At 33.7% G+C, this 14,931-nt stretch overlaps 1 protein-coding gene across 1 annotated transcript; it reads right to left on the bottom strand.

Moving 5' to 3' along the window:
- Positions 1 to 5,201: 5,201 nt before the first annotated feature.
- LOC111895724 (kinesin-like protein KIN-12D) lies at positions 5,202 to 13,840 on the bottom strand. The gene is made up of 25 exons (XM_023891797.3): positions 12,957 to 13,840; positions 12,728 to 12,883; positions 12,558 to 12,641; positions 12,346 to 12,465; positions 12,143 to 12,256; positions 11,962 to 12,054; positions 11,716 to 11,876; positions 11,542 to 11,616; positions 11,349 to 11,436; positions 11,077 to 11,135; positions 10,926 to 10,989; positions 10,741 to 10,806; positions 10,516 to 10,656; positions 10,311 to 10,415; positions 9,989 to 10,224; positions 9,789 to 9,903; positions 9,674 to 9,718; positions 9,477 to 9,590; positions 7,032 to 9,407; positions 6,841 to 6,947; positions 6,667 to 6,754; positions 6,527 to 6,577; positions 6,156 to 6,446; positions 5,973 to 6,068; positions 5,202 to 5,663 (listed from the first exon to the last, which is right to left on the bottom strand). Exons 1-25 carry the CDS (start codon positions 13,569 to 13,571, stop codon positions 5,532 to 5,534), a joined length of 5,592 nt encoding a protein of 1,863 aa, XP_023747565.1. The 5' UTR covers positions 13,572 to 13,840; the 3' UTR covers positions 5,202 to 5,531.
- Between the last annotated feature and the right edge of the window lie 1,091 nt (positions 13,841 to 14,931).

Below are 14,931 nucleotides of genomic sequence, written 5' to 3'. Positions count from 1 at the left end.
CGGGTAAAGCTAATGTTGTTGCTGATGCTCTCAGTCGGAAAGTCGATCTTGAAAGGAAAAGGCCAAGAGCGTTGAGAATTGAAGTTGTCTCGACAATTGTGGAAAGTATAAAGAAAGCTCAAGAGGAAGCTTCTGTGAAGAATGACCGAAAGGAGGAACGTTTGGGCAAAACGTTGGTGTTTGGTATATACAGTCGTGGACTGAAGGTGTTCCAAGATCGGATTTGGATACCTAAGACAGGAGGAGTCAGAGATCTTCTGATGGAAGAAGTTCACAAGACCATGTACTCGATTCATCCTGGTAGCACTAAAATGTATAGGGACCTGAAACCATACTACTGGTGGCCGACAATGAAGCTCGATGTTGCAAAGTATGTGGCCGAGTGTGTGACTTGTGCTAGAGTCAAGACACAACATCAGAAGCCATATGGGAGTTTAGAACCTTTGTCTGTACCTATGGGTAAATGGGAAGACATTGCTATGGATTTTGTCACTAAACTGCCCAGAACGAAAAGTGGTCACCACATGATTTGGGTGGTCGTTGATCGATTCACTAAGAGTGCGCATGTCATAGCAGCCAAGGAGAAATGGTCTATGGAAAAGCTTGCAAATTCTTACGTGAAGGAAATTGTGAGGCTTCACGGTGTTCCGCTAACGATTGTTTCGGATCGTGATAGCCGTTTCACCTCGAGGTTTTGGAAAAGTCTACAAGAAGAGATGGGTACCAAGTTGTGTTTGAGTACAGCTTACCATCCACAGACTGATGATCAGAGCGAAAGAACGATACAAACACTTAAAGATATGTTGAGAGCATGTACCCTGGAATTCCTAGGTAATTGGGATGAACATTTACCTTTGGTAGAATTTTCCTATAATAATAGTTTCCACTCGAGCATAAAGATGGCACCTTATCAAGCTTTGTACGGACAGAAGTGTCGTACACCGTCTTGTTGGCTTGAGGCTGGAGAAAAGCAGTTTATGGGACCCGAGTTGGTTCATCAAACTGTTGAAAAGTTGAAAATAATTAGGGAGAGAATGTTAGCCGCTCAGGATCGTCAAAAGAGTTATACTGACAAAAAGCGAAGACCGATGACTTTTGAAGTTGGAGATTCAGTTTTTCTTAAAGTCTCGCCGTGGAAGAGACTAATAAGATTTGGAAAAAGGGGAAAAGTAAGTCCAAGGTTTATTGGACCGTTTAAACTTCTTCAGAGAATTGGGAACCAAGCTTACAAGCTCGAACTACCAGAAGAACTGAATGGAATTCATAACACTTTTCATGTGTGTTATTTGAGGAAGTTCATGGGAGATGTTCCCGACATAATTCCACTTTCGGAGTTAAGAATCGATGAGAACAAAAGGTTGATTGAAGAACCAGAGGCAATCGTTGACCGAAAGACTAAGAAATTGTGACGTAAGATGGTTGAGTTAGTGCTTGTCCGATGGAAACACACGAATGGGCCGAATCTCACCTGGGAAATGGAGAGTGACATGATGAGTCGCTACCCGCATTTGTTTGCTGATGTGTGATTCCGGGGACGGAATCATTCTAAGGTGGAGAGAATTGTAACGCCCGTGTTTCTGGGCTTGCCATTTTTAGCAATGTAATAGTCTAGGTTAACCTTTGTAACCCAATTTTGAAATAATAAAAATGTATTATTTGAGTATTATGTGTTTCGTGCTTAATTTCTTAATTATGTGATATGATTAATTAAGAATAAAATGAGCGTCAAAATTGAAGTGTAAAATAAACTTGATATCTTTGGATAATGTTGTAGTAGTCGAAATGAGGTTTCCGAATATATATAGAACGCCCAAATCTGACTTCGTATGAGGAAATTATGATTTTCTGAAGTTTCGACTTGGCAGTATGCAGCCCGAATACTCGATTTGAGATCGAGCGGTTTTTAGCCGAAACAATCTAAACGAGAATCGAAGATCTCGTTGTTAGTAGCGAAGCGATGAAAAGTTAGGCGAGAACGGACGTCAGACAAAGAAGTTATGAATTTATAACAAAGTTTTTCTGTCCCGGCATACTAAAAATAAATAATAAAAATAAACTCAAAATTTGCCGACGGAGTCTAAACGAAAGTTGTAGGGCGTAGTCTCACCTACGCGTGGATATAAAGAACGTCGAAAACGGAGTTTGTATGAGGGAGATATGATTTTTCAAAGTTTATTGAATATTTAATATTTAAATTAAAATGTAAATCTTGGTATTATCCGAAGAGGAGTCACCGGACTCATCCGAAGTACGCCCAACGTACCACTCGAGTGCTCCGAGTTCGTAAGCAATGACGTAAAGGAGTCGATGACGCAGGTGATGACGGATTCCGAGGCAGTACGCCCCGCGTACCCCGAAGTTACGCCCAGCGTAACCCCGAGGTTCAGCCCTATAAAAGGGGATGCGAAGCCAACTTCTTTTCTTTTACAATTTCCATCCTTTTCTCTCTAGTTTTTCCTCGTTTTGCGTGTCGCTTATAGCCCGAAGCCCCAGTAATATTTCCGAGCCCCGAAGCAAGATCCAAAGCCCCGAGGATCCCGAAGAGCGTTATTCCCGAGCCGAAGCTCTGCCCGCGAGGAGCCCGGTTTTTGTGAAGAACTTCCAGATCTACGGAGAAACACTACTTCTGCAAGCTGTAGTGCTGCCCGATCATCTTCTGATCAAGTGAGTGTGTAGTCATTTTCTTCCAACACAATATTATGAAGTATTTTATATAAAATACTTGCTACGTGTATATATTTTGTTGTTATATGTGTGAATGTATATTCACTTTCTTCTATCTCATAGATCCGATTTATTCTCTATGAAATACGTGTTATATGTGTGTGCCTCATCTGTTATGTGGAATATATATTGATTAAAGCATGCTATACAGGTTTTTAAACTATGTATAAAAATGTATATTTTTATCTACTAATATGTTGGGTAGAACATGGGTAGATAGTTGGTGTGTAATAAATAGATGAGAGGCCTCGGTGTTGTTGGTGTTATTCTAGTCATTCAGCAGAGTATGGATGACGACCATGGACTATTCTAGACTGTCCTATGGAACACTAGCATGCTCATAACCTGTAGGTGTTGTGAACGATGTGTTCACCGGTGTACTCTATCCCCCTCATGGTTGCCTTTAGGATATTTATTGCTAAGGAAGCCCTTTTGCAGTAATGTCCATCCCGATGAAAAATCCTAGATTAGGTCCCTTATAATAGATGTTGTTTTAGGGACGTAAAGTGAGGATAACGGGAATGGGTAATCGGGTTATTGATGATTGTTGAATTAAATATAAATATTTATTGTGGGTTGAAAACCTTATATGTTCACCAGGCTCCCAAGCCTGACCCACTCAGTTTATTTGTATTACAGGAAGTGGCGCAAGAGCTTAAGATGGACGAATCATCAAGTTGTTTTGTTTACAAGTCTGTATATGTATATATTCTTGAATGACTTGTAATGTTATCGTTTATGCTTTATGATCTGTATCAGAATATGACATCCCGACTTTTGATTATGAAATCAAATCATATTCATTTGTGAAATGTTTTGATAAATATCTATTTTATCATGTTTTGTTTTTGGGAACAAATTCCGCATCTCTTTTAAAATTAAAAGGATTTACTCTGAAAATGTTTAAAAAGCATAAATGAAATCGGTCTTTTCTGGCCGAGATTTTGGGGATGTCACAAAACCCAACAACAATTCCAACTTGTCGATGAGTTGGATGACTCGGAAGAAGAGATTGTTCGCGAAACTCAACTGACACCACCCCTACAACGACGCAGAGGAAAACAACAAGCGTGCGAGGGTGTCGCACAACCAGGAAGACAAAGGCCGATACCATGGCTTGTAGAAGAAGAGCTAGTTTGGTAAAAGCTTGGGTTGACATTTCTGAGGATTCGAAGACGGGAAATGCACAACCGGGTCATTTTTAGCTTCACATTTTAGACCGGTTTCGGGAGGAGCTAGGAAAAGGTGGCGACTATTGTACGAAACACCAAATGAATTTGAAGTTTCGAGAAATAGCAAGGGGGTTTCATAAATAAACGGGTTGTACAACTACCTAAAAACCTAACGAATAAGCAGCCAAGGCGACGAAGAAATACTTCAATAAGCTTTGTAATTTTACCTTGAGGAAGTCGGAAAACCATTCAAGTGGCACGATTGTTGGAAAATACTAGTTTAAAGTCCTAGGTGGAAAAATACGAGCAAGAATTTATTTTTGGAGTACAACAATCAAAACGAACAAAAATGGACCCTAGTGGTTACACAACTTCCTCCGATGCTCAGGTCGGTCTAGATTTAAATAAGGATGACGAACTCGAGATAGAAGAAATTGTCCGACCAATGGGTAGGGACAAAGCAAACAGGAAGGAAAAAGGGACTTCTTCGGTTGCATTGGATTTCAGCATGGACTTTGACGAAATGCGGAAAATAACAGTGTCGTTTGATCGATATAATCTTAATTTCGCTGAACCTTTAGCGTTCGACAAAGAAAAAGAAGCAAAGAAGGAGCGCGCGGAGAGACAAGAAATTGAAGATGAAGTTCTTGATGAAAAACACCGACCATCTCTCGGGACCAGCTCTCGAGCTCGTGATGAAGAAAGGAAAAAAAATTATGAAAAAATATTTTCCATAGGTTGTTGGTTTGTTTGATTTTTTGTTTGTGTTTTTTTTAATATTCAACCTTTTTAAATCTTAGGTGTATTATAATTTTTGTTTTAATTAATGAAATGCATTTTCTTTTTAATTAAATTTTATGTTTATTATTAATTTAAAAATTATAAATCATAAAAATGAATTAATTTTATTTAAAAAAAAAACAAATAGTGAAGGAAGCTTCTCACTCATTCTTTATGTTTAGATGAGTGAAAAAAAAATGAGAGAAATGATAACGTGGCAAAAAAAATTGAGGGAAACTCTTCAACTACACCCTGCAGTCTTATGGTAATTTTCAATTCTTTAGGAAGTTAGATATGGTTAATTCCATACTTAACTGCTATTATCACCGTTACGAGGGCCACAATCAAGGTGCGGAACTTCATAAAAAAAATTTCAATAAATACGCATAATGTCTTTTTCGCAAAAATATTTAAGATAATGGTTTTTTTATAATGGGTTTAAATGTAATTTGTTTATTTATATATAATGGGATATTCTCAAAAAAGGATCATACTATATTTTTCAAAATAAATTTACTTGATACGTCTCGAAATGCTAGGTGAATCTGAATTAATACATCCAAAATATGTTTTAAACAATAATGCAATGACTTTTTTGCTATATAACCTTAGAATTTACATACCTAAAAGAACTATGAAAACACTTCATATACATGTTCGACAACAACATGAAGGATATAACTAAATAGTAAGTAGCTAAGCTAGCGTAAAACTAACTCTACATTTTCAAGAAATCTTGAATTTGTGATACACTTCCCTTGTTCCGCCTACCTTTGTTTCAAGCAAATTGCAATAAAAAATGTTTGTTTTGTTCTTTCAATTGTTTACTACTCATGAAATTTTAGGTATTCCACATCAACAAGGCCTTCTTTCACTAGTTGCACGTAAGTTTGCAAGCTCTTCTTTCACTCGTCTAATAATTACTTCTGCCCTTTTCAACTTATGACTAATTTCATCATTCTGAGCCTTTAACACATTGTTCTCCTCCTGTTACATTGACATTATTAGCCTTTACAACTTTTAACAATAATTTACACCTAATCGATTTTATTTTATTGGGAATTTGTCATTTGTATTACAAAGTAAGAGACTGTTTGATATGCTTACTGACTCACTGAGTCTGGTAAGAGGTTGTGTCTGACTCAATCATATCCAGACCGTTTGATATCACAATTAAAAGCTTCTTACTAAGTCTGGTATGACTCAATCAGATCCGACTCAATCAGCAACTATCAAATAGCTCCTAAGACAATTTCCTAGCTTTTTTTTCAACAACGAAAGGTAAAAAATTTGAACCTTTATTTTGGCATGATGATCGATTTGTTGTTGGAGATTTTGTTGTCCTTCAACTTCAAGTTCCATCACATTCTTCTTGAGATTATCGATCTCATTCTACATCCATCAAAAGTTGATAAGTAAGCAAAGCAAGATATCAAATATGTGATATTTTTATATTCATAGGCTTTTACAAATTCAAACCTTTAACATTTCATTTTCCATTGTAAGCAATTGTTGTTGCTTAACACCCTCATTATTCTCCTTTTGCCAACTTGCAACCAATGCTTCAAGCTCTTGAATACGAATTCTTGCAGAAATTAGCTCTTCATCCTTCTCCTTCTCACAATTCACTTGTTGTACAAACCCTAATCTTATGCTCTTAAAAGGAGAAGAACCATTTTGACCCTTTGACCTTGATCCACTTCTCTCAACTCTTTTTAATGGTGAATTTATGTTATTCACATCCGGCGTTGTTTCCCCCATTGCCTTAATCTAGTATTATGCATTTCTTTTGTTAATACAAAAACACAAGAACATATTATATATATTACATAGTTTATGGATTTGCTTACTTTCTCATTATATTCCCTAGATTGAACCTTTTGGAGATTCAACTCAATGATCTATTGAAATAAACAAGTCATGAGAAAATTTTGAATAAAGAAAATGATAAGTAAGAAGTGAAAAGTAAAAGTAAAATTAAAAGTAAAACCTCTGCATCTTTGGAGATGATTTCTTTTTGAAGAATGATGTTGCGTCTAAGAAGATCTTGAAGCTCTTTCTCTTTTTCATCTAAATCTCTGTAAATAAACAAAATCATATATAATAAATTTACATGTTTTTAACAATGTATGAATTTTGGATTTTAAGTTTTTAACAAACAAACCTTTGCATAATAACAGAATCGTTGCTTTGTTTCAAAGCATGAAGCTCTACTTCTGCCTCCTCCCTTTGCAACCTTTGTCTTTCTGCATCTCCTTTCACCATCTTAATCTTGGAAATTCAATAAACTTTGTTAATATAAATAAAAGAAAAATATAAAAAAAGAGTTTTAGTTTCTTTTTTTTTTAATATTACCTGGTTTTCTAGTACATTCACAGTGCATTCTAGCTCTTCCACTGACTTCTCATAAACCTTCAATTCCTCTTCCTTTTCATCTTTTTCACAACTAATTGTTTTCACATCTTCCTTCAATGATTCTATCAAAATGTTTTTTTCATCAAGTACATGGCTTTTCACAACACTTTCATAGACTTCACATTGTAAAGCTTCAAATGCTTCTTCAATCTCATGTTTCTGATCTTTTAACATGATTGAAAGTCTCTTGTTTTCCTCTTTTTGTAATCTTAACTCTTCAAATGCTTCTTCAATCTCATGTTTTTGATCTTTTAACATGATTGAAAGTCTCTTGTTTTCCTCTTTTTGTAATCTTAACTCTTCAAATGCTTCTTCAATCTCATGTTTTTGATCTTTTAACATGATTGAAAGTCTCTTGTTTTCCTCTTTTTGTAATCTCAACTCTTCAACATTCATTTCCAATTCATGTTGAAGTTTGCATGATGACATTTCAAGATCAAAGCTATCTTTTAATTTCATATCCACAAATGAAATAATCATGTCTTCCTTAAACTTCTCAAGTTCCATAGAAATACTAAATTTCTCTTTCTCAAGATCATTATTTATAGAAACCATTTTTTCTAGCTTCAACAACAACTCAATCTCTTTTGCAAATGAATCAATCACTATTTTCTCTTCATCTTCATCATGAATCACTTCAATAACATCTATTTCTTTCATTATTGTAAAAAGCTCATCTCCCATATGATTAAATCTTTCCAACATTGCTTCCTCCATAACTTGTAAATCAAGAATCTTTTTTTCAAAATTTGTAATTTTTATCGAGAGATTTCCGGTTTCTTCTTCTTTTCTTGAAATTCGATCAAAACCATTCTTGATGTCAACCAATAACTTCCCTCTAAGCATGCTACAAGCTTCAAGTTCTTTTCTTGATTTACCATTTTGCCCTTTTAACTCGGATACTAAAGCATTCGATTCACATAATCCATGGTGAAGTAGACTCTTTTCTACATTCAAACCACTCAGTGTTTCCATTAATATTCCCATGTGACACACATGCAACACAGACACAACCCAATCTTTAGCAATTATCTCACACCATATTTCCTCATGCCACGTCAGCATTTCATGAACACAAGACTTGATGTTGTCAAAATCAAATGACATGAGATCTTGATTTTTAGCTTGGATTTCAAGAATCATATGTTCAATCTCTTCCACTTCTTTCTTCATTGAAATTGTATCTTCTTCAATTTGTTCTTCAAGAATCGAATAACTTTCTCTCTCGTTTATTAAAAAAACTTCTTTTTTCTTCATCTCTGAGATCTCAATCTTCATTTCTTCAATCATAAAATCGGTTTCTAAAAACTTATCAAAGTAACAACAAGACTCCACTTCAATTGCAAAATCTTTTTCTACAAGACTTTCTTTTAACTTATCAATCTCACATTCCTTTTCAACAATTTCTTCATCTTTTTTGTTGCAATCTTGTTGGTGTGCTTCTGACATTACCAAAATTGCCCCTCTTAATGACCTCAACATCGACTCCATTTCGTTACTCTTTCTTTTTGCATCCTCTAAACATGAATTCAATTCCTCAATCCTTAACTCCTTTTCATATACATTTCTTGCAATAATCTTTAATTTCTCTGAAACCCAATCTTGTTTTCCATTTACAAACCGATTTAAAACATCATCAAGAGCCATATCACCAACACTAAGAACCTCTTCAATCTCTTCACATAAACCGAATAAAACTCTATCTTTCTCTTCAAACTTTTCTCTTAATGTTCTATTGCATTCACTCATAACATCGAGTTTCTCTTGCAAAATGATCAATTCTTGTTGTGTTTCTCTCTCCTTTAAACTATTTTCTTGCATTTTTTTCTGAATATTGCAAAGCTCTTCTTGTAAGCAAACTATAACCTCACTAGTTTCAGCCTCAACTTGCTTTCTTACTTCATCCATTTGTTCTTCATTAGACTCATGAAAAACTCGATCATTTTGGTAAAAAGTATTCAATTTCTTGGCTTTTTCAAGAGAATCTTGCACTTTGGTTAATGAAGTTTGCTCTTTTGATTCTTGACTTAAGATTTTGTCTTTCAAAGAAGTGATTTCAGAATACTGATTATTATTAATGTTCTTGAGATCTTCAAGCTCATTGATTGACACAAGATTTTGTATCTCAAGAGCTTCAATGATTGATTTTGCTTCTTGAAGCTCTTCTTTTAAGTTTTCACATTGTTTTGTTATTAACAAAAACTTTTCATCTGTTTCAACATGAATCAATCTCTCCTCCTTGAGAATAATTTTCAAAATTTCAACCTCCAATTGTAAATCCAGTATTTCATTGGTGTTATTTGCAAGAATTTCATCCTGAAATACCATTGAAATTCTTGTTATATTCAAACATAAGTAACAAATACCTGAAAAGGTGGAAATTACCTTTATGACCTCAGATTTTTGCATTTCTAGTAAATCATTTAAATCGGCAATTTCCCTGCAGAGTTTTGCATTTTTCTCCATGAATTTCTCTAACTCTTTCTTGCTATTTTCTAACTGAAATTTAAAAAATTAAAAAGAAAAAGTTAAAACACAAGTTTAAATTGATAAAAGAGCAAACATAAAAGAAGATTGATTACCTCAAGTTGAAGAAAATCATCTTGTTTTTTGTCTTGTGTACTTTCCTATTGCCATTTTCAAAGGGTTAATAAAAAAAAAGATGATAAATGTAAAAAAAGAAAATTCAAAAATTACCTTTTCGATACTTTGATTCAAATTCTGATCAAGAGACAAAGTCAACTGATCCCTCAATTCAGAAACTTCAGTCAACAACATTTCCCTCTCCCCTTCTTCATAAAAATCTTGAAATCTAAACAAAATCCAAAAACACAAAATCTTGATTCTTGAAATCCATTCACTGTTAAATATAAATTTCCATTTTATTTAAAATCTACCTTCTAAGTTGTTCAAGAAGCCGAATATTTTCCACAGCAAAACGTGTCACTTCAGGATTCCTCTCAACTTTTCCACGAAGAATCTTGATTTCTTCATTCACCATTTTGTTTTCTTCTAACAAATAAGAATCAACACTCAGTGATCCAGATAAAAGACACTCCATTCTTTGTATTTTATCTTCTCTAAACTTCAACATCATTTTTGTACACCTGTTTTCCTCCTCCCTTTGATGCACCTAATATCAAATTTTATATAACTTTTTAATTTATATATATATATATAAAAACACACCAAAGAAAACTACAAAAGTAGAAAACATACCAGGCTATTCAGTTGTTCTATTTCTGCTTCAAGTTGTTTTATAGAATTTTCAGTAGATTGCTCTCTTCTTAAAGCTCCATTCAATGAAGTCTCTAATGATTTTAACTAATATAACAAAACAGTAAATAAAGCATTACTCTCAAAAAGATAACAAAAAGTCAAAAAGTCAAAAAAAACTTTGTTTTGAATTATTTGTTAGTATTACCTGTTTACAAGAAACTCTTAGGATTTTTTCATCATCATCTTCATAATTATCAAGTGAACTTTCATTGCTACAATTCTCATGTTTTGAATTATTTGTTATGGACCTTGATAAGTTGAGGCGTTTAAGAGTCACAAGCTCCTCCTAAAAAAGACATTTGATTTTATTATATTTTTAACTTTATATTTATAAGCTTATATTTATAATAAAAGAGAATAAAGGTTTTACCTTTAGAAGTCGAATTTGATGTTGAAGTGCTTCAACATCTCCTGATGCATCTTCATTAATCACAGCCTTGATAATGACAATAAGATGGAAAAATTGTAAATCTTGAAGAATGTAAGGGTAAAAAGGTAAAAAAAAAAAAGCTATCAAAATTTAACATGAATTGAAACTATGAAGAACTATCTTACATTGTTTTGAATAAGTTTTGCACGTTGTGCAAACTTTAAAGTGTTCAAAGTCTCAGTAGCAGAACTATCAAAAAATTAAAAAGAAATTATTACATAGTTAAATAATTTAATTTCATGTGATAACAATACAAGAAAAGATATATAAACATACCTTATTGAAGGGCTCACGTTAGCAATTATCATTGTTTTCGAGTTTCCACCTAATGAGTCCTGTATTATATTTGTAGTAAGGTCAATTTTAAACAGAAGGGTAAAATGGTCATTTACCCAAACAAATATTATTATCCATTTAACCGCTTTATCCATACAGGACTTAATGGGGATGAAAAAAGAAACATAGAAAGTCAAGAAAATTTTCATTTTTTCCCTATTAAGGTCATTTCTAAACAGAAGGGTAAAATGGTCATTTACTCAAACAAATACCTGAAGAAGGAATGTGAGTCTAGAATCTCTATAGGGAACATGTTTTGTCCTTGCATTAGCACCATCTACTAGAACCATTATCACATGACTGTAAAAAAAGACAAAATTTACATTAACAAGAAAACAAATACAAAAACAAAAAAAATAAATTTATAAAATCACTTAGTATTATTTTAGTAAAATCTTTTCATACCCAAGTGTCGATAATGATTTGTTAATATTTGCAGCTTCTTTTAACCTCTCACCTTCAGCACCAGAACTCTTTTGCCTGTTTAAACATAACAGTATAATTTTAGTTTTATGAAACACCAAAACAAAAAAATAAAAAAGAATTAATAATATATAACTGAAATACTGAATCATGTACCTTTCTGATCCAGCTAAATCAACAAGGTTTAATCTTGCAAATCTTAGGTTAGATGTTGAATCTTTTTCCCATCTACTTTCAATTACACATGTGAAAACACTATGTGAACGACTACTTTCTCTATTCATATTTGTAGAAGCAACTCTTCTGTTTGCAGAACCCTATGATACATTTGACAACATTAGTAAAAAGGAAAGGTAAAATTCAAGAACATAAAAAAAAAGATTAAAAGATCATATTTTTTACCTGACTTAAAAGCCTAAGAATATCACCCACTGTATGAACTTCTAATTCGGTTAAATTCTCAACATATACACCCTTTTTAACATCTTCCCGAAGCTAAAAGTGAGAAAAAAGAGACCTTTTTTTAAACATAATGATGACGTTTATTAGGTCAAAAAAGGGTCAAACTCAAAGATTTACATACTTGTAGATTTGTAGATGAAGGATCAAGAAGATCTGTGATTTGTTCGTTGTAGATTTCCAAGAAAGAACACTTGCAATTGTATGTAAGTCTTTCATTCTTTCGACTTCCTTCTTCCTGTATATGAAAAATGAATTTTTAAGATTGGAAATGCTTTTGAAGGGTAGATTTGGAATTATGAATATGTCATAAGTCATAACTACTACCGCTATGATTCTTGAAAATAGGAACTCGAATATTCTAGGTGTCATTCCACGATATTGGCTAGGTTTTACTTCAAGATTATTTATTTCACCAAGCATTGTGTGTGTTTTCCCACTTCCAGTCTGTAATTACATATAATATGAAGTAAGAAACTAAAAATTATGATTAATTGATTGACAAATGTTATTCACTTATTCTAATAAACTTAATTTACCTGTCCATATGCAAACATACAACTATTGTATCCAGATAAGCAATTCTCCACCATTGGCTCACCAACCATCTTGAAAAGGGTTTCCTGAAAAGTTTCTTGTTTTTTTAAGAATTGTAATAGAAAAATTCAAGAAGAACAAACTTAATTTATCTGTGTTTTTACTTGTATACCTGGTCAATTGTTTCACATGCTACATGGTCAAATGTAAACCTAGTTTCTGGATTTCCAACCCATGTCAAACATTGTGCACTTTCCTGTTTTAGACACCTGTTGTAGCCTTGTGAAGTGATTTCCATGCCATTGAGAGGTCGGATACGAATCAAAACCTGAAGAAATTATGCGCATAAGTAAAAAAAAATCAAAATCTTTTGAGATTAAATTGTATCAGAAGAAGCTTACTTGAACATTGTGATCCATCCAGAATGATGGATCTTCTCTAAGATCAAAATGAGGGACCTCGATGGTATTTACAGTTGTACAAGTGTTGGATGTTACAGGAATTCCTTTAGATAAAGCAGCAAAGTTTCCAGTACGAACAGGAGGCCTAGTGTTACCTCCATAAATTAACCCTGGATTTGGAGGCTTGGTTACAGTTTTTGTAGGTGTAGAATGTGCAGAATTAAGCTCCGGAAACCCTAAAGAAGCTCTTCCCAATGTCCTACATGACCTAGGAGTATTCACAGTTGAATCATTGCCCCACCCAAATCGATCTCTAGCTACAACCCCTTGCTTTTCTGGAGTTCTCATTGTCATAGCAGATTCCTGATGCCTACTTTTAGCTTTAGTCGGTGTTCTATGTGTTTTTGAGCTTCTGAACCCTGGTTCCTGAGCTGGTTTACTAGGGTTTTGAAGGGGTTCTTGAATTGAGTTCAATGGAGGCCTGGAACAAGAGTCGATGCTCATCCGACGAATCGATGACTCACGAATGTTAACATTCACCGGCACATTTTCAGTTTCTTCGAAATTAAGATTTTTACCGGAATTTCGTCGCGAGAGCTTCGAATCTCTCATCATTATGAATCAAGAAACGAAAACCAATAATCTGAAACGAGAATGAGAACCAAACAGTATACTAGACGCAAGATCAAGATAATCTAGTAGAATATCGAGCTGAAAATGGAGGTGAGAAGAAGATCATTTCAAATCTAGTACAAAAGCCCTAAATGAAGTGTAGTTTGTTTGGTTGTTTTCATGTGTTTTAAGGGAATGTAATTGAATTCAAATGACTGTTTTTTTGAATTGAAAGCTTTCCGAGATCTGGTTTAGGATTGACGGCTGAGATGTGTTGCTGATTTTTGAAATTTGGGGCGCAGGTAGTAACGTATATCGCGCTTTGTTGGATTTCAAGTTGGAGAAGGGTCTTATTTAGCAATATACAATAAATCAAGGGGGAATGGATAAACTAAGATATGCAATACTATGGCTTACTAACGGCTATATTTATCCAAAACCTAAACTTGTTTTATTTCAGAGTAAATTACACGAATGGTCCCTAGTTTGAATAATTTATGCTTTTGGTCCTTAATATTTTTTTCTTAACTCGAACAGTCCCCATTATATGTTTTTTTGCGTCGGCGGTCACGTCACACAAAAAGACTAACATGCCCTTACTATTTTTTTTTATACTTTTTAGGGTAAATTACACAAATGTCCCTGCGTCACACAAAAAGACTAACATGCCCTTACTATTTTTTTATACTTTTCATTTATTTTATAGTTATTAAATATGTTTAACAAGATATTGGGGTCTCACCCATTATCACTTTATCCCCTTTTACATCTAATAAGCCTCCATTGATATAAAAGGTAACAATGAATCCTATATCATTAAGTGAAAATAGGTAAACCAAAATAACAAAATAACAAGGTAAACCATAAAGAATCATTTTAACCATAAATTGATAGATGAAGATAAAGGGATCAATGAAAAATCATATTAGTTTGGAGAAGTGCACATTTTTTAATCGATGAAGTCAAACTCATAATTTTCTATTCTTGATTTTTTTTACCTGTCAGTAGGATGGTATGAAGAAGACGACCAAATTATGTCAACCTACAACTCGTAGAGTTTACAATATTAGCGTCGGTGGTTCATTGAGATGGTCGCGGTGGTTGATTTTCACACCGATGTTGAGTTTCACTGGCACCGACGATCTCTAGGGAGATGAGGTTGACAATTTCAAACCCTTGAGAATATAAGCGGTCCAGTGATACCTTCGTTTTTTTATAGGGACCAAGGAAGTGAATAGGCCCATGATTATATTTTAGTTTTATTAATAATAACAAATTAGATAATTAATTAAAAAAGAAAAAAAAAAGTAAGGATAATATAGTCTTTTTATATATAAGAGGGACCAAATAACGTAACAAATAC

The sequence above is a fragment of the Lactuca sativa genome, chromosome 7 (genome assembly GCF_002870075.4).
Source record: "Lactuca sativa cultivar Salinas chromosome 7, Lsat_Salinas_v11, whole genome shotgun sequence".
Lineage (NCBI taxonomy): Eukaryota > Viridiplantae > Streptophyta > Magnoliopsida > Asterales > Asteraceae > Lactuca > Lactuca sativa.
The sequence above is the reverse complement of the archived record's forward strand: the minus strand, read 5'-3'. Positions and strand labels throughout refer to the sequence as shown.

Coding starts and splice junctions, on each gene's coding strand:
- LOC111895724 (XM_023891797.3), bottom strand. CDS start 13,571: ATGATGAGAGATTCGAAGCTCTCGCGACGAAATTCCGGTAAAAATCTT. Junction 10,225..10,310: donor TAGAACAACTGAATAGCCTG/GTATGTTTTCTA, acceptor ATTTGATATTAG/GTGCATCAAAGGGAGGAGGA. Junction 9,591..9,673: donor ATGATTTTCTTCAACTTGAG/GTAATCAATCTT, acceptor TTTAAATTTCAG/TTAGAAAATAGCAAGAAAGA.